Source organism: Aphelocoma coerulescens, chromosome 4 (assembly GCF_041296385.1).
Source record: "Aphelocoma coerulescens isolate FSJ_1873_10779 chromosome 4, UR_Acoe_1.0, whole genome shotgun sequence".
Lineage (NCBI taxonomy): Eukaryota > Metazoa > Chordata > Aves > Passeriformes > Corvidae > Aphelocoma > Aphelocoma coerulescens.
In genome coordinates this window covers 25,987,851-26,007,039 of record NC_091017.1, presented here as the reverse complement: position 1 = coordinate 26,007,039, position 19,189 = coordinate 25,987,851, and the positions used below count along the sequence as shown (strand labels likewise).

Below are 19,189 nucleotides of genomic sequence, written 5' to 3'. Positions count from 1 at the left end.
CTGAGATGCTCCTCATGAGGGAGCCACCTCCCACTCTTTGCTGCCCATTCGGCAGCAATTGCCTTCCTGTCCTTCACCTGAACTTTTCCACACACCCTCTCTCTGCCATGGGGAATTTTTCAGATCCTTCTGTCGTGCTAGCCGTAGCGAGGAGCAGTTTGCAGGGAAATGGTGAAGTGTGTGGCAGGGGAGCTGCAGTACATTGCAGGTGCTGGACCCACTGGCCCACATCAAACCTAGCTACTGGTTCCCAGTTAATGCTGTTCTCCAGCATCTGTAATACACCCCTCTTTCTTTTATTTCAGCATGGTAAAAACAGACATTTTTTTCCCTGTGTCTGCAGAGGTAGTTTTATACTTTTATAAAAGATAGGCTTCTGCAATCAGATTTTATGGAAAGCTTGCTTTAATTCTTTGCTCCAAACCTGAGTGCCACTTACCAGCAATTTCTCAGCAGCAGATATTACAGTGAAATAACAGCACAATTAATTTCTTTCTTACAGACAATGTAATTTGAGATGCGGTACAACCTATTTTTTATGTGAAAGACTGTTTTTACATCCTTTTTCTTCCAGCTTTCCCAATAATGTCAGAGGGCTTTACCCAGGTCAAAGGCTTTCTGTACTCATAGTACTCAGTCTGTACTCTCTTTTATGTCATGATGTTCTGCAGTGTGTGTGTATTCTGAATACTATATTCAGATTCTGAATCAAATGTGGAGGGGCAGGGGAAGAGGGCCAGTTGTAGTGAGATTAATCCAATATCCTTCCACAATGGTGAGACAAAGAAATGTTTGTTTCAGAGCTTCAAAACTGACCTTATTGTAATCTGTAATTTCAGTTGATTGTACCCATTACTTATTCAGGTACATGGGCATCAGGATGCAACATTAATAGTTAGAAATGGATATATTTGTGAGGGAAAAATCAAAACAAATACTGCACAAGTGAAATTTTAATTAGGAATAAAACCCTGCATTTTCACTGCAGCACTATTTCTTTCCTGGCTATCTTTCAGCTTGGAACAGCCCTCAGTATCCATGTACTCAGTCTACCTTCCATGAACTCAAAACAAGTACGTTGAAGGATGAGGATTTATGAGTACAAAAGTTGTTTTTTTTTTCTTTTATGTCTTCCTTATCTTTATCCTTTTGAACCACGGCCTTGTTTTAGAGGAGAATGTGTGCAGGGTGTATCGGATCAGGCCCAGTGCTTACGCTGCCAATTTCTTTGGGTGGATCAGTGACCAAGGCTCTAGCAGAAGTGTTCAAAGGGTAGCCACATGGAGGCTGTGTGTATGAAAGACCTGTGCTGTATTGTAGTGGTTGCTGCAGCACTGACTCCTTTAGTACTGAGGCTAAGAAACCATCATCTGAGCCAGCTGTACCTGCTCGGACCTTGGATCTATGTAGCCTCAAATCCTGTCACTGAGGGTGGATCACATGAGGTGTGAAAGGAAGCGTGACAAACAGGAAAGGACTCCAATAGCCTGTCCTCCACCATAGTCTTTCAGCAGTCCGTGGCTTGGAGACATCCTGAATCAGACTTTGTATCCTTGGTGTTTCACAGATTTCAGTGGCTATTAATTCCACAAATTTGTCTGGTTTGCTGTGATATCTGCAGCCTCCTGCAGCAATGAACCTGATAGTTTGACTAGAGATCTGTCTGTTATATGACAGTAATAGTTAGAGACCTCATGATGCCTATGTCTTTGTTTTTGCAATCCAATTTCAGACAAAAATCAACAAACAGATGCAACACTGGAGTATGAGAGGGAGAATAAAAGGTGTAATGTGAGGCTTTGCATGTCAGCTAAAACTTCCACATCAGTATCTGACTTCATTTTCCAAATATTCTGCCTAAGGCCTCTTTCTCAAACTGTGCATCATTTCTTTCAGTTTTTGTAGAAGTGCGTGTTATATGTGAGGTTGGCTTCTCACTGCCCTCTGCCAACCTATCTGAGCCCACAACTCCTCCTCCATCAGGAGAGGTGTCACAAGGCAGGACCACAGGTAAAGGGGGTCACGTAGCACTTGCAGCTGTGCAGTTGGTAGCACTTTAAATGCACCAAATACTTTCTTCCAGTTCCCTTCATCTCCCATTTTTCTGAGGCTGCACACTTACTTTTCAAGGTGGACAAATGTACAGTGAATTTTCAACCCATTATCAGAAAGTTATTGCCATACTATCCATCAAATTGGATCAGAATATCAGAACAGCAACCAATACCTTTATTCAAGATGCTGAATACCTATATAGTGAGCAGCTGACAGTTCAGGTTTCTCCTGATACCTTCCATCTCCTGCTGCACAAAACTAGAGTTTGTGTATCATCTTTCTCTAAATGCATAATTCAGAATAAATAAAATCCCAGTTTTTCACTGACGATGTTGTGCAGCAATTTTGCTCTTGTTGGTATATTTTGTGGAACTGCACCCTTTCTCTTTCAATGATGGCCTCAAGTTGCACCAAGGTAGTTTAGATTAGATATTAGGGAAAAATTCTTCACAAAAAGGGATGTTGTTGAAACAGGCTGTCTAGGGCAGTGACAGAGTCATCATTCCTGGAAGTGTTCAAAAATGTGTAGATGTGGCACTTGAGGACATGGTTTAGTGGTGAACATGGTGATGTTGCTGGGTTGATGGTTGGACTTGATCTTAAAGGTCTTTTCCAAACTTAACAATTCTATGATTCTGTGACAGCCTTCAAAGGATCCAGGTAATCTATCTGGACTGGTTGAGCACCTCCAGTGCACCCTCTATTTTCTCAGTCACCAAAAACTTCAGTATGAAATAATTTCTTCAATCTATTAAAATGCCATCTGTTCTAACAAGCTACTGAACACAAGTATTTAGTTTTCATTTCCTTTCTGGGAAGCAAGGTTTAACCCATTTGTTTTGGTGGGTGATGGTTTGGGGGCAAGTTTGGGTTTTTTTCAGTCTTGGAACCTGTTTGTGTCAGTTAAGGCTGTTTTGAGATCAATATAAATGTCTTCTTACTTGCACCTAGTCTGAATGTTCTTCTTGGTTTGCTCTTTGAGTTGCATCTGGATATTTAGCAGAACATCAAACTGCTGAACCATTGAACTCCCAAACTGATCTGGACACGTCTCTGTGCAGTCTCCGGGCATACTGCAGCCCTGTATCTAAATCCATCCATTACCCTTTTATCTCTTGAACAGAGAGCATCTGTGACCACTTCTTCTCCAGTGTATAATCATTGTCTCATCGTCACTGAATTGTTGGCTGGCACTAATGATCACAGACCTTAGGACAAAAATATCTTCAGGCATATTTGCAACCATGGAGCAGCCATAACTTGGTTTCGTTTCACAAGTCTTGCAGGCTCCTGCCCTCTTGGAAGTGCAAAGCAACATAGAGCATCCCTGCCTGCATCCATTCCTCACCAGACATTGATATTATAGGGGGACACTGTTCACTGTTCCAGGGATAAAGTGTGTAGCACCAGGAAATCTGGATAGGGCGTGAGTGTCTGTGTGCTGCAGTCTCAGGGTGTGCAGAAAGGCAGAGTCACCCTCCCTGGCCTGGCTACCGCTGTGGGCAGGTACCACTCAAACACTCTGCCTTCTGCAGCCAACGCTGCTTGCCCATTTCATACTCTGATCCAAGGTCTAGTGGCATAAATGGGATGTAATCAGGGAGCTACGTTGACTCTGGAGCCTGCCCTTAGACATGTTATTCTCCTGGGGTGCTTCCATGTGAATCTGTCTGCAGAAAAAACAGCTGAGAGTGGAATTGATAGAAAAGTACTGATATTTATTACCACTATTGAGTATCTTCTGCATGGTAATATATTTCACAATTAATTTCTCCATCGCCTTCTTTTTTAAATAGTTTTGCCAACTTCTCTCTTTCATTCTCTATTTAATCTTCTATTTCTACATATTAAGCAAGGAAAGTAGAGACATGCAGAAGGGGAAAAGAACTGAAAAAGAAATGAGCGTTCTTGAAAATATCATTCCTTTGTTAGTATAAAACTGTGCAATATTTGAACTGGTTCGCTTTATTTTAGCTTTTCAAAACAAGATTTTTATCTAACAAAAAATATGCCTTGTTAAGATGTTTCAGTTTTTTTCCTAGAAGAAACCTGTGATTCCCTTTTCTCTACCTGAAATGTGACATGATCAGAACTTCTGAAGCTCTATCTTAGCAACACTTCAAAATTACTTTAAAATATTTTTTTCCAAAATTGAACCCTTGGGAAGTGAACACAATTCCAGCACATTATTGTTGAACAGTTTTTAGCAGATACCAAGTCTTGTACTCATCTCCAAAAAGCTGGACTAAATTAAAGAGCCTTTTTTGCTGTGAAGAAAAGCTGTTGGAAAACTATTGATAAGTCTTTTCCATTCTCTTCAGGAGTGCAACTATTTAATTTGGCTGCTAATCATTTAAATGCCTAATCAGTGAATTTTTCTATAATCCTAACTTGTATTACAATTTGCAACCCCAGGCCCTTGATCATTTGTAGCTTTTTAACACATATTCACTTCTCCTGGAATGTAATACATCACTTCCTTGCCTCTCATGTGTGCATGAGGAATTAAATTGTCTCCTGCAGGTGAGCAGGGAGGCAGAAGGCAGTTTCCTGGAGGCATTTGGGTTTTCCCACCCTCATGCCTATCTCCATGTGGCTCTGGACAGTCTGTGAATGCCACTCCCTGTTCATCTCCATGTACAAATCTCTGACACAAAGTAATTCCACTGCCATTCCTGAGTCATGCCCTTGGAAACGGGACATCTGTAAACACGTCCTCATCTGGATTCTTATTTGCCTGCCTGTAACTGCTGGTAGTGCCTCTGCTTCTCCAGGGAAGGAGGATTGAGAACTGTGTGAAGTTCTTAAATATTCATCCTTCTGCTTTGGAGGAACTGAGCTGATGTCAGTGTTACTGGCAAAAATTAATTTTATAGTTCTATCTTCTTATTTTTATAGTTCAATGTTCTAATCATAGCTATAAATTAATTAAAGTCTTATTCCTCTTCAACCTTGGAAAATACATTGTGGTAGTAACCCACCATTTTTGAGCAAATCACAGGGGAGATAATCGATAAACTAGGAAGAGTACTAAAAATCTATCGTGTGAACAATTTTTGGCATTAAGTAAATCTGACAAGGAGACTGGCTGGTTTGTACAGTGGTCAGTGATGTGTTCCTGCTAGACTCATTGGTCCTTTTGTCTTTCCATGTTTATCTGATGCAAATATATTTTCTGTTTCTTAGGAGAGCACTCATCTCATGGGAAGAATAAAACTCGGCAACTCTTCACATCTCAGCAATAAATATGTAAGTTCATAGCCTTTGTTTTCCATCCCATAACATTAGTGATTGTCAGTCCCTTTAATACTTTTTAGTCTCAGTATTGTGCCACATAACTAAAAAAAAGGGTTAAAAATGCAAACCAAAAAGAGCAATGACTTAAGTTGGCAGCAGCCTCAAGGAAAAATGTCTTAAAGAAAGCTCAGCTTGAGCACACCATCGTGACCAGATTCACAGGCAAACTGAAGAAGCTTCCAGCTCCAGAGACAGACCTATATAGGCAAGAGCATGTGACTTTAACTGTTCAGCATTTCCTGGATGTAAATCCCTGAGTGAATTTTCTTTCTGTTTGTGTGAGAAAGAATAGATTTTTAAAGGCAGATACCTATTAAAAAAAAATATTTGGTACCCAGAAATTTTTTGCTCCTTTTTTTTTCCATGAAAAATCTGAATCTTTTTCACTTCATGAAAAAAGCCAGCACTTTGATTGAGGTAGTTTATTACCTCTTGAAATCCTTGGTGGTTAACATACACAGCAAGTGCTGGATGCTATTTTTATGTGTGAGAGGGCAGAGAGCATCAGAGCACCTCTGAAACCCAGGTTTTGATGTGGGCACTGCATTGTCCTTCATGTATGAAGCTTTCTCAGGCACCACAATATCCACTTCCCATGGAGCTGCTTCTCTCGCTTGTGGAGAGCTGTGGTCCTTTGCTGAGGGAGAAGGAAGCAGCTGTGGGAAGGGTCCTATGTGACCAGGGTAGAGCAGGAGGTAAGGGAGAAGGATGCTCTGAGGAGCTGGGTGTCCCAGCATGTGTGGGATGGACCCAACAGAGGCTCTGGCAAAGCCCAGCCTCCCACCAGCACTGTAGGATGAAGCCCCTCTAGAATGGGTCCCATCACCCTCCACTGAGAAATACCTGGCTGACCAGAGATGTGAGGAACATCTTTGATGGTTTTGACCTATTCTCATTTCCTCTAGCATGCAGAGACCGAGCTTTCCTGATGCCAATAAAAAGGACAAAATTACCTCCTTTGTTCCTTGAATTAGAGCAGCAGAACGCAGTTTTGCCTACATTATTGAAAACCCAGAGGTGGTTCAGTATGTGTGGATGCAAGACAATGGCCTGGACAATGAATTTAATCCTTATTGTCTAACCCATATTGGATTTATTCTGTGTCTTCCATTTTAGCTTGCTCTTATGTTCCTGAACAACCTTACCTGGAATAATAATCCTGAGATACTCTTGTCATTTCAGATGTGAAGCAGCCTGTTTTATCACGATATCCAGGAACATCCCACCAAAGTTGCATTTCAATGGGAAATGTGGAGCAGCTGAAGCTTTTTACCATCAGGGCACTTGTGTTAATGGCCAGGTTTTGACTTCTAAATCTCAAGCATCTCCTTTCCCTTCTGGAAAGACATGTAATTTTTTGATGGCTTAATTACTGGTATATCATATATATTTATTATTTTCACATATAGTAAAAGCAGGGAAACAGGTTGAAGAGAATGTAAAAAGAAGAAGGGTGAAGATAATGTAAAAATTAGGTGATGTTTGCATAGTAGCTACTAAAAATGTTTTCTGCACACAGAGGAAGGAATATGTCAGTATACTTTGTTGAACTTATGGTAGCTAGGGATCTTTTAATTGTATGTAGCAGAATACAAACAGGGCCTGACCCTTGAAACAGGACTGGGCAAACAGCCACTATGAAAATTAATTCAGTGTTTTCCATGAGACTCCTCACTGTAGCACATGCTTTGCTTGTCACAAATGTTTACAGGGTGGGATGCCCGGCTGAGATGCTGAAGTGTGTGCTTGTTTTCTGTGAAGGGAGGAATATACCTTGCACTGAGGCTCTTTTAAATTCTGTAAATTACTGAATATAATCCTTGTAATGTAGCAGGCAATAGTTGGTTTTCACCTGTTCCTTGGCTAATTGCATTATGTGTGCTACAAATATGACTCCCATATAGCCTGGGGCACACAGTGGGAATCAGCAAGGGAAGCAATTTCACAGATGAACCTTCGTCCCTGTGTTCTGAGTAATGCATTGGATTCCTGTGGGTTATTGAATAACTCTGGAAGTTTAGAGAGTGTTTCAAGTGCTAATTACAGTAGCTCTTAATTTGTACAGAGCTGGCAGTTCCAAAATATCAAGTAGTGCTTCTATCTGCATGTACCCTACCTTTCTAGAACTATAAATGTTTGAAAGTTATATTACTGTGAGCATCTGCTCAGTCTCAATCCACTGACTGGTAGCATTCCAAGAATTACTTTTTTTTAAATTGAAAATTGAAAGAAGACAACTGTTGGTCTAAGTGTAGGACCACGATCCAGGATGATCATCTAAGTTTTGTTACCTATTGATGCAACACTTTTGAGGAACTTCTCTCTCCAATTTCCTTCTCTGAAATATTAAAACTTGCCCAGCATTATGGTAAGAGACTGAGCAGATTTATTAGTTCATGTCTATAGACAAATCTGAAAAGTGTTTTTTTCCCTGTGCTTGGCCATTGCTCTTACTTCCACTTTGTTGGATCTGACAATCTTCTGTCTTAGTGGCACCATGGAAGACTTTTGATGAAGCTTGATCAAAGATGGGGAACAAACAAGTGTCCATGCTTCAGCTGAACTTACGTGGTTCATTCAGGTATTCCTGGATCACTTGTGTTCTTCAGGAGCAGAGGAGTCTTGGATGCCTACTTTGGAAAGGTCAGGCCATCTGAAATATGCTAGTTGGCATCTACAACTATTCTGGTTCCTGATTGATGAAGTTTCCTTCAAAAAAAAAGCAGTCACTGTGGATTTTCATGTTGATTAAAAACCCAAGATATTTTGTGGTATGTTGTACAGTGAAAGGACAGTAGAAAAAAGCAGAGAAAGATTGTGAAATACCTGTTTGTGTTTTTGTGCAAAATACTTTCAGAAAATACCATGTTGCGTCAAGAAAAAAAAAATGTACTGCCTATTAAAATGTATTATCTTTATTAAGTAGCTATCCTTTTCTGTTTGCAGAAATGTAATCCGTTACCCGTGTCTAGCACAACTATTGTCCATTACTCCACATTCCTGTATCACAGAATGAGCTGGACCCTTTCTGACAAGCCTGGAGAGCAGGCATTAGATATTCTGGGCATGGTGGTGGCAGGAGCGCCATGAAACCTTGCAGAAGGCATGCTGGAGGTGGCAAGTGGAAACTCCTCCTCATTACAATCAGTGATGGGGAGAGAGCAGGCCTCTGCAAATCCTGATGCTGGAAAAGTGAAAAACACCAAAACAGGGAAGGTGTTTGGGCCCTTCATGATAAGGGGCACGGCAGACAACCAACTCATCAGAAGGCTGGGAAACATCTCTCAAAGGGACTGACTTGTGCTGAGTGTGTATCAAGTAAAAGAGGTGAGTTTAGTGGAGAGCGGAAATAAGAGCCTGAGATCCTCTTAACCCCTGAAATTACAAAACTTGTAGTAAAGGGAGACATATGAACTTCCATGCTTGTTAAAAATCACAAGGGAATTAATGTTGGTATGAAGGAGAGAAGACAGATTTGCTTGAAGGATATCTGTAAAGCACAGAAAGGATTTGAAAGAATATTTGGGGCACTTCTGCAGGGCTGGAGGTGCTGGAATTGGCTTTAATGGGAAGTGATGAACTGTCTGCAGAGAGAGCTCAGTATTTAAAGAAGTTACATGCAATGGATCAGGTAGATGAAAAAGAAATGAAAAATCAATTCAGGTTGTCTGGCTCAACAGCTCCACTGTAATACATGTCTAAAAGAGCCACTACAGTTTTTCTAGCCACTAGTATGGCAAAAAAAGCCCCCAAAAGTTAAAGTTGGTTCTCCACTGTGAGTTTCGTCTGTATGAGAATACCAGGAAAATGGATCTATATTTGTAAAAGTCTTTTCACTAAAGTTTGGTTAAATCCTCTGTGGACAGTCCTATTTAAATTTTGTGTTCTTCAGCTTCTGTGTCCTAATTTGCTAAAGCAGTAAATGACATCCACTTCACTGTGGAATGAACATGCCCACAGAAATGTAATTGAACTGGATCTGCTTACAAATTAGTTCAGCTCGTGAGTTACTTGTTGAACAAGTTTGTAGGTCGAGTATATAATTCTGATCTACATGTTACAATCCAAGACTAAAGAACGTATTTGGGTGGCAAAGACTTTGGGGTATCATTAATCACTGCCAGCAAAGTGTGCAGGGCTCAGTTTTGCCAGGAGAAAGTGTTTTCAGCACTGCTTATCTCAGGCTCAACTTGGGAAAGCAAGTCACTGTTTTCAAGCACAGAAAAGTTTCCCTGAGCTCTTCCCAGAGTCTAACCCTGCTCAGTAAAAAGCTTTGCAATATTTTGGGAGTGACCAGTTGCAGCATGCTGGGATTTCGGACCCAGCTCTAAACAAGACAAGTGGGCACTGAAGGAAAAGAACCAACCAAACAAAAAACCCCATGTGGCACAGTCTATTGACTATTGGCTTTCTACCCTAAGATGCTGTATCAAGTAACTTATCTGACTCACAGACAGAAAAATGCTTTTGTCATTATTTACAGGGAAAAGGTCTAGAAATGAGAAAAACAACATAGAAAAGTTGAAAATAATTATTTCTAAAAGGTAAATGCTGAAGAGGTAGGCATGAAATGCTTTTCAAGCACAAGCAGCTTATTAGCCTTCTAAGTACTTACATTTTATTCTCACACGTTTGGCCGAGGGCCTCATGTTGGCTGCTTGTGAATGGGCCAGTCTTCTGGGGTTTATTCTGCTTATTGGATCACAGGAATGATTCTGATCCTTGACACTCCATTGTTTGTGGACAGAATTATTTCACAGGCACTGCTCAGAAAGTTGTTTAAATGAAAAATATTCCTTGGCCTGTTTGTTGTGGGAAAGTTGTATGGCCTGCCAGCAAGGCTGTTGCAAGGGAAAGCAGTAGCCCTGTCAGGATACTTCACCTTCCATAAGCCCCAAAGGCACCTGTGGTTTTGGAATGACTCCACCCCACTGAAGAGGGGTGAACCATTTCACTGCATACCAGTGCACAGTAGACTTAGAGAAAGGCATAAAGCACATCAGTCTCACTGGCTCGGGACAGGGAGGCCATTGGCAGCATCTGTGACACTCCTTGGTTGTCAGCAGCCAGCAGATATGGCTTTTCTGCAGTGCCCTGTGGTGACAGCACTGCCTTCACAGCCGTCCCCTCAATTTCTGGGCAGAGTGCTGGCTATTGATTTGCTGTTGGATTTCTGCAGTGCTCCTGGGAGCTCACTCACCAGCGCTGAGTGAGCCTGGCCTCAATGCTGTGCCCCGGCATGCTGGGCATCTCCAGCACGCTGCCTGCAGCAAAGCACTCTCCTCAGGACGCTTTGAACATACATCTCAGGACCTCTCTGGCACCATTAATTACGGCCCTCAATTTTTTCCAATTAGAACCCTATATGTAATAAAATAAAAGAGCTTAAAGATTGCTCTATTGATTTCCAGTTGAGGCAGCTTTTCCGTTTATGGCCAAGGACAATCTATAAAACACAGACTTTAATTAACCCTGGTGAGTGCAGCTGACATGAAATGTCAATACCCTCAAAATTTTCAGCATAGACAGCTGAAGGATCTTCTCAGCTCCCTCACATCCACTCTGCATGTTCCCTGGGTGGAGAGCCACAGTAGAGGCACTTCCCTATCAGGCTGCACTGGAACAAGGACAGAAACCTCTCTGCTACCACAAACATGTTTATTGCTGGCTGTGCTGGCCGTGCCTGTGGATGTGCCTCTGTCTTTGCTTCATCTTGAGGGCTGGACAAGACCTTAAAGGTCCCTTCCAACCCAAATCATTCTGTGATCTTCTCCCCCCATGGCTTTGCAGGTAGGCAAGACAAAGACCCACAAGTAGCCTGGTGGTGGCCTACAAGGGACACCCAGCAGGTCCTGCTGGGTCCTGGGGACCCTGTGCCATGGTGGGCAGCTCTGGGGCTGTTCTTCAGGCATCCACAGGTAACCCCTTCGTTCCACGGCTGTCACATTGTGGCCGCTGCGCTGTGCTGGGCCTGTTCCCTGGAACAATGTCCTGTAATTTAAAGGTGTTAAGCTGCATAGAGCTTAGTCTGTTATTTGAGGTCAAAGCTACTGAGGTGCCTCAATAGGGTAGCCTCATCAAGAGTTCTGATGCACTTCAGGACCTGCGTGGGTGGCAAAATTCCAAAGAGAGGAGCAGCAATCAGGACCTCTGGCTGGTCAAGAGTGAAACACAAACCTGCCTGTGGGAAACTGCCTCACTGCCTTGCATGGAGGGGCTTCTGTAGCAGCAATGTCAGCTTTTGGGGCCACATCATGGCACTCAAAGGAGCAGCACTAAACAGTGCAGCTACAGAACTCAATACCACAAAAAACCACGCTAAATAAAACTGGGAAGAAAGGTAGTGCTATGTGGGCAAGGAGCATTTCATCGGTTTCCATCTCTGCTTTCCACAGAGCATTTATTTTCTCCAGATTTGGTGCTTTCTGATAGAAAAGCAACTGTGTTACTGTGTTCTTTAGTATTATTAACAACTTTCACCTTTCTCATGTCATCAGTAGGACACTTCCCTGGTCAGGGCTGCTGTTTTTCTAATGAATGTGGCTCATTTGTCTGTTTCCCTCCCTCCCCGCTCTGCTTTTTGTCTGCTTGCTCTTTGGGTAGTAATTTGATGTATTGAGCTCTCACCACCTCCACTGCCCCCGGGGCTGAAGTTCTGACAATGCTAAACAGTTAAAATGCAATGCAATTAGAGGCAGTACAGAACAGCAGAGAATAAGCCAGCAAAAATTCAGTCGTGCATAACGCTGTGGAGACTGTGTGGCTGTCAGTCTCCAACTCCAGGAGATAATTTGGGCTTTTTAAGAAGCAATAATTGAGCCTTTTGCATATGCTGCGGTTATGAACTAGTCAAAAGTCTGTTTGCTCTGCACCCTGGAGTACCAGATGGATTGGATTGTCCCTGCAGGTCTTCGGGGGCTGCCAGCTTCATACTTCAAGACTTTTCTAGCTCCTGTACTTGTAAGTTGTTCTTCTGACAACTCTTATGCATACAAGCACCTTGTCTGAATTTAGCTGGCAAAGTGAGGAAGGAAGGGTGAGGAAGAGCATACCAAACTAAATCCACATAGCTTGGGGAGTTCAGAGCCAGAGCTGAACTCTGCTGCCACATCATCCAAAGAAAAGCTGCATGTGAGAGAGAAAACCACCTCAGACCTTCAGCCCTCAGAGTATGGTAAGTGCTGTGTGCTGCAGGTCAGGCTGCAGCTGTCCCATGCCAGCCAAGCTGGTCACACTCGGAATCTTTCAGTCCTGTTTTCACAAATCCCACGTGCGCATTTCCAAAGAAGACTCGGTACTAGGAAGCTCAACAAAGAGCTGCTACTAGAAAAAAAGTAATCGGAGGGAGACTTTTCCCTTGGGATTTAGCAGCTGACCTCAGTGGAGCACGCACCTGATGGAAAGAGCAGAGAGCAGCAGCTGCTCTGCTGACGATCGGGGATGATTGGAGTTGCAGGTGAAATCCCGAAGGTGAGTTACAGAAATGTCTAAATGCCCCCCCCCCCCCTCAGTCAGAGCCCCTGCTTATGGAATGGGGAGCAGGAGGCAGGATGGGAGGAAAAGCACCTACTGGGTACAAACCCCTTATCAGCCCCAGGCTTGCTGGGCTTGCTTACCACACTCTCCCTAGGTCGCTTCCTCACATCCCCAAACCTGTGGGCATTCGTTGCAGAGAGGGATAGAAAAGACTTAATCCTACTGCACTATAGTTTTAGTTCTGCTCAGTGCTCGGCATGAAGGGCCTGGCCTAAACCTCTGGAAGATGGAGATAAAAGGGGCCAGGATATGAACCAGATTGCACTTTCATGCTGCTTAAGCCAGGTGCTTTTAGGAGCCATGGCAAGCTGTCACACACCTGTGCCAGACTGTGCATGGCCAAGGGGCTGGGAGAGACACCAGGGGCCCACTCCACAGGGAAGCTGGCCCTGAGGCACTTGTGTTCCCCATCACCCCAATAATTTCTTTCAGGTGCCACTACTGTGTATTAACTGGGAAGATTTTGCCTCCCATCTCACCCTCCCTCTCTCCCAGGTAGGTTTCTTATTGTTGGGTCTGCTTTGCACCCTCCTAAATGCTTCTCTTGGCAGAGGATGGAGGCTTTGGGGCATCTTCCATCCTCCAAAAACCTGGACATATTTGGGTCCCCTTCAGTTGCCCAAGCTTGGCTGCCAGCTTAGGAGCAGGAAGGCTGAGCAGTGGGAGGAGGGGTTTGCTGGGGGTCTGTGCAGTAGTTCAGTACATTTCAGTTCCTAGTGCTTGGCACGGGATGATGATGGGTCTCAGTGAGGGGGAAAATTGTTACTGTCCTGTTGCCGCGTTCCTTCCCTTTGGAGAGGTGCTGCTTTCATCTGCTCCCTCAGGCAGGCCTCTTCTAAAAAACCACAGTGTTACAAAGGACAAAACATCCACCCCTCTCCAGGCTGTGCCTGCTGCCCTCACACAGCCATGAAGGTGTCTGCACACTGAGAAGAGCCCCCTCCACACGGCCAGCATCAAGCTCTTTACCTAAAAACATACGGTTCAAAACTCCATTTTAAGATTGGTGTTCAAGGTGGGTACCCAACTCCCTGTTCCCAGTGCCCAGCTTCAAAAACCTGTACATGATGCAATCCAGAGTGATGCTTGCCCCTTCAAACAGTTCCTCACAGCTCATAATTTTTAGACTTCTTTTAGACAGCATTTTAGCGGTTCTTTGAAACTTTGCTGGCCTGAAGCAGTAGCATGCACAGGACCGCAACACAGTGAAGGTGATGGAAGAATGTGGAATGAGAAGCATAAACAGGAGTTGGGCAGGTGGGGAGGGGCCAGCCTGCTGCTTCATGCAATGTCTTGAGAGCAAAGGTAAGGGGTGGCTTTTGATAAATGAAGAATGCCAATATGCTGCATCTCTGCTTTCTGGGCTTTCAAAGCTCCAAAAAAAACCAATTCTCCTGTGCCTACAGATCAATAATGAATGAGCTGTTTGGGGATTGTCCCCTTGGTGAGGTGTGCCCCACATACTCCTTGGAGGAACTTCCACAGAAGTCATCCCTGTGCCATCTGTAGTCTGGAAAACACATCCCAGCCTTCCTCCACGTGGCTTTGTTAAATACTGCCCTCTTCAACACAGCAGGGCTGGGTCAGCTGTGATGGTGCTTTGTGCACACACACAGTTTTCTACCTCCATACAGGTCATAAATTAAAGTATAAGGAGGAGGAATCCTGACACTGAAAAAGTCAGTGGGGTCCTGAATCCCTGGGGCAAGCGGGTGTGAATTTATGTACCTGTGCATCGTCTTGGGGAATGAAATTAAAGTGTGTCGCCCTCTATTTTCCTGGAGTGCACCAGGTGATCTGATAAGATTGTAGCTGTCTCTGAGGGACTGCAAGGCAGATGCGTGGGTCTGATGGGGAGATAAAGAGCCTTGCTTTCTTGCACTTGGAAAAAACTTGTCTGAAAAAACTGCAGCTTTCTGAGCCTTGCCATTGATTGCAGAGTGGAGGTGACTTCTAGATCCAGAAATGCTTGGTTTAAAATATTCCAGACTTTTTTTATTTCCCTCCTCATTAAATGAGGACACCTAATGTGCTGGTTTACTGTACCAGTTTTAGGAACAGAATCATTAGGATTCAGCTGCAGCACAAAGACAATGCACTAACTTCAGCTGAGCCTCAGTCATTAGGTACATATGGTTTCTATTTTCCATAGCTGTGTCTGACATATTAAATTAGTTATTTTGCCCCTGTGTGTTGGAAGCAGCAGGAATTAGTGTAGAGTTTAAACAACATGCCTGGTAGAGCGAAATAAGGAAAAGTTAATGACCACAACTACTGAAGAATTTTAAGTATTCAAGGTTGTGTTCAGGGAAGAAGAAACCCTACTATGGATCAAATAATCTCATGGCTTTCAGAGAACTCTTTCCAATAGAGCACATGAGTATTTAGAGTCTGTGTTTTGTAAGAGAAAATGAGTGACCTTATTCTCACGTTACCAAGGGAAAAAACAAGACTGAAAGTTCATCACGTTGCCAAGGCATGACAGGTGCCTGTGGTGGGGACAGGGACAGCTGCCATCCAAAGGTGACTCCTGTTTTGCTGTGCAGGTTTCATGTCCAGGGAAACACCTTTCAAGCCTGAAGTCCTGCAAGTGAAATAGAAACCAAGGGAAGCTGCAAGGGCCAGTCATCCAGGCTAATAGTGGGATAATGTTAACCCACCCTGTTTTATTTTTGGTTTTTTTAATTTAAATGTAATTTAACTTTTTAATTGTTCACCCCTCCATGTTTTTGTGGCTTACCTGAAGCTACATGACAGCAGGTGCCTTACCAGAAATATTTGGCAATCAAACTTGTTACATCAGCCCCCAAACTGCCTCTTGCCACCTCAGAGCATCAATGCCCCAACCACCACTCCCATGCCATTTGCTTTCATCTCCCACATTAATCAAAATTGGTTTTAGCTAAGCTGACTTGCAATCTCCAGCACACCATAGCAAATTGCTAGAGAAATACTGAAAACTTCTGGGGCAGGTGTAAAACAAGCAAACAAAATCAAAGCAGTGGTTTGGATCTGTTGGAAGAAGTAAATGCTCAGCACACAACCTATGAAATCTATAAACTTGCAATAGAGAACTAAAGAATTCTATCCTAAAAATACCTGTTAAAAAGTTCATTTACAAAAGGAAGCAGAGCTTTTTGTATTGGACAACTTGCAGCACATGTCTCTCTTTTAATCCAGAGAGACTAGAAATGTCAGTGTAACAAAGTAACCATCTTTTTCTTTTCTTCCTCCTCAAGCAGCAAGAAATTTGGTGTTCTGATTGCAAATGCCCTTAGATGAACCCTGGGTGCCCCACTTGCAGTGGTGGTGGGTAGGTAGCAAAGCCTGTGGTGGTTTATTTTTCCTTGGGGTTTCCGTCCCCTGGAAGTGAAAAGTCTGCTTATAAACTGAAGAATTTTTCAAGGGGAAATGCAAGAGGAGCCCTTGTGCAGGGCTGCCATGCAGGGAAGGATATTGCAGCAGCAGCAGCAGCCCCTGAGCTGTGAAGTACCATGGCCAGCTGGTAGATGGAGATGTTCACCAGCCCTGAAACCAGAGCTTGGGAAGTGTAGGTCTCACTTAGCCCTGCAGATAGTTAAAGAGCTGTGCCTTCAGCATGATGCTTTCTCCCAAATATATGGACAGGTACATGCCATTGGCACTTGCTGGCCATGTCCCATGTAACTCCCTGTGATGAATGGGGCCACTTGCTGCCAGCCCACATCAGCACCCTGGGTCTAGGAGCTGCTACTGGCTCCTTGTCCCCCCTGGAGACAATTTGCTTTTGCAGTGGGAAAGGTAAATGGTAATGATGAAGATGATGATGATAGTGATGGTGACGCTGATGGTGGTTGCTTTATTTCTTTACCTCACTACTTACTTCTGTCTTCTGTTTTGCAGGCTAAGTGTGGAACACAGCAGTCTACACATCCATGTTCTTGTGATTGCCCTGAAGCTTACAGGCTTTTTAGAAGGGCAAAGAGCTTCAGAGAAGCTGGCAGTGCTCCTGTCATCAGCTGGCAGTTATCAATGGGATGCTAACCACAACATAATGGAGCAGCTTGGACCATAGAAAAGCTGTCTGGATACCTATTCTCAAAGAAAACTGTTTTCTTTGCATGCGTGCACAACCTGCTGTTCTTTCAATCTTCAGAACACCGAAATCATGACATTTTCACCAAAACATCCACCAGAGTCTGTCCTTAGAAATACAAGGCCTCACACCCCAGCAGGGCCTGTTTCTTTCTCCCCATACAACACACACTGGCCACAAGGACTACAAAGCTTATGTCTTTAGCACATTTCCCCCAAACCAATGACTACAGTGGGATGAAAAGAACGAGCTTCTGACTGCTCAAACCAAGAGCCTTATTTCCACCTGTTAAACAACATCTCTGTGTCAGCAGAGTCCAGCATAGAGGAGGAGACAGACTATATTTAAATCAATCATTTCTCATTGAATTAAATGAAACTATATACAGGAATAACTATATACATGAAGAAACAAGTCTCGACATCGCCTCTTCTCCAGGATCCATCTGAGTCTGTTCTGAGCAGCAGAAGTACTCATAGATAAATGGGATGATACAGTCCTGGACTGAGGTCCACCCTGCAGGTTGGGCACATGTCAGCATTCTCCAGGGCAATAGGGAGGCACCGACTACAGAAAACATGGCCACAAAGAGTTGACACAAGCTGTCGTTCACTTTGCACAATCTGGAAGAAAGAAAACCACAACATGTATTGGGAGGAAAGAATTTGAGTTTGCTGCTCCATTGGCACCAGGCAAATGAGACTTTAGAGCACCTGCAGTCAGAATAACCAGGGACCCACAGATCTGCCAGTGCCATCTTGGCCAAGGCTTCTCCCTGTACGTTCACCACCAAGAAGGGACTTGTGGAGCTTCACAGCAAGGGCTCTGCTTCCAGCAGCTGCCCGCAGCATCCCACATCAGCCCACCGACTTGAGCAGCTCCCCTTCTGTCCCCTTCCCCCTCCCACAAAGCAGAAAGGATGACACTGTGTGGATCCTCACCTCTGAGTAAGTATCCATGCAAATTGGACACCTGATAACAACTCCTCTCTGGGCACTAGAGGGAACAGAACGAGAAAGAACATGCAGCTGTTAATATCACCACACTGCAGTGCTTATTGAGACATAAAAGCTCACATAATCCTGCAACTGCACTGACCAGCCATGACACATTTCCTTTGAAAAACCCTGCTGCCTTTAACTCTCTTTGCTGCACATGATGAGCAGTTAGGGTCTCCCTGCCCTGACAGAAAGAGTGTCCTGGTCTTTCACCAGGAGAAAGGTGCAGCCAGTCATTCTGCTCTGGGATTTGAAGTAACAGCAGTCTCTAGCAGTTTATGTATGGCAGCTTTGACTTCCACCAGGTCATCAATAACAGCTTTGGAACTACAGCATCCAGCTTTCCGCTGGGAACTATTCACCCCAGAATATTCATTCCAGGACCCAGGTCTAACGCTACAGAGTAACACGGCTCTGGCCAGCTCCAGCCCCAGGAAGGAGCCCTTGGTCCATGTTAAATGCTGCAGCACTGAGCTCTTTCAGCCTTACCTAAACAGAGCAGGAAGGCTCATTCAGTAACAGAGAAGCTTGAGACTGAAGGAACAAAGTATTCCTTTTTTATATTAATCAAGTGGTGGGATTTGTTCACCGACAGACTAAACAACCAAAACTTAAACATCTACAAATTCAATAGCAAAATGCATTATGGTTTAGAATAGAAGAAGCCCTTGAGGTGGCATATTTAAGACCTGACACCTAAAAGTTCCATACTCAAGTGCTCTCCTACGTTGCCTTGCCAAAAGGCTCAAAGCACACCAGCTTCATTAAAACCTGTGTCTTTCCCCCCCACCCCAAAGAAACACTTCAGAAAACCTTATACCATCATTCTCATCTCCTTTGTCTCCCCTAGTGACATGGACACCTGATTTAATTTCACCACTCTAATGCACTGCACCTTTCTTATCCTAATGGAGTTCTCCTACAGCAGGACTTTCCTGTTTCCCCCTGCAGAATGGGGCTTTTACTGTGCAGGCACCCAGCTTGGGCTGCAAGATCCCCATCACACATGCAAACAAATCAGGCCTTGTGACAGCCAGGACTGGCCATAAAAGCATGACCTCCACAACCGCCTGTGTGCAAGCCTGCCCTGGGAAGAAGGGCTCCAGCTCCAGGAGAGAGGCAGCCAGCTGATGCCACGTGTGAAAAAGCAGGGAATTTCTGCTGGAATTTGCCCAGCTGCTGCCTGCCGGTCCCATGATGCCAAGCCTCATCGATAACAATGGAATTA

General features: G+C 43.9%; 1 protein-coding gene across 3 annotated transcripts in view; it reads left to right on the top strand.

Annotated features, from left to right (window-relative positions):
- LOC138109557 (endomucin-like) overlaps positions 1 to 8,274 on the top strand; it is a 30,805-nt gene extending 22,531 nt beyond the window's left edge. For all 3 annotated transcript variants that reach the window (XR_011150573.1, XR_011150574.1, XM_069013174.1), the window contains 2 exons: positions 5,242 to 5,304; positions 6,535 to 8,274. Coding sequence is in view for 1 of the 3 variants with exons in the window: in XM_069013174.1 (XP_068869275.1) it covers positions 5,242 to 5,300 (59 nt within the window). In the remaining 2 variants the exon portion in view is untranslated. The remainder of the gene's footprint in view (positions 1 to 5,241; positions 5,305 to 6,534) is intronic.
- Positions 8,275 to 19,189: the final 10,915 nt, after the last annotated feature.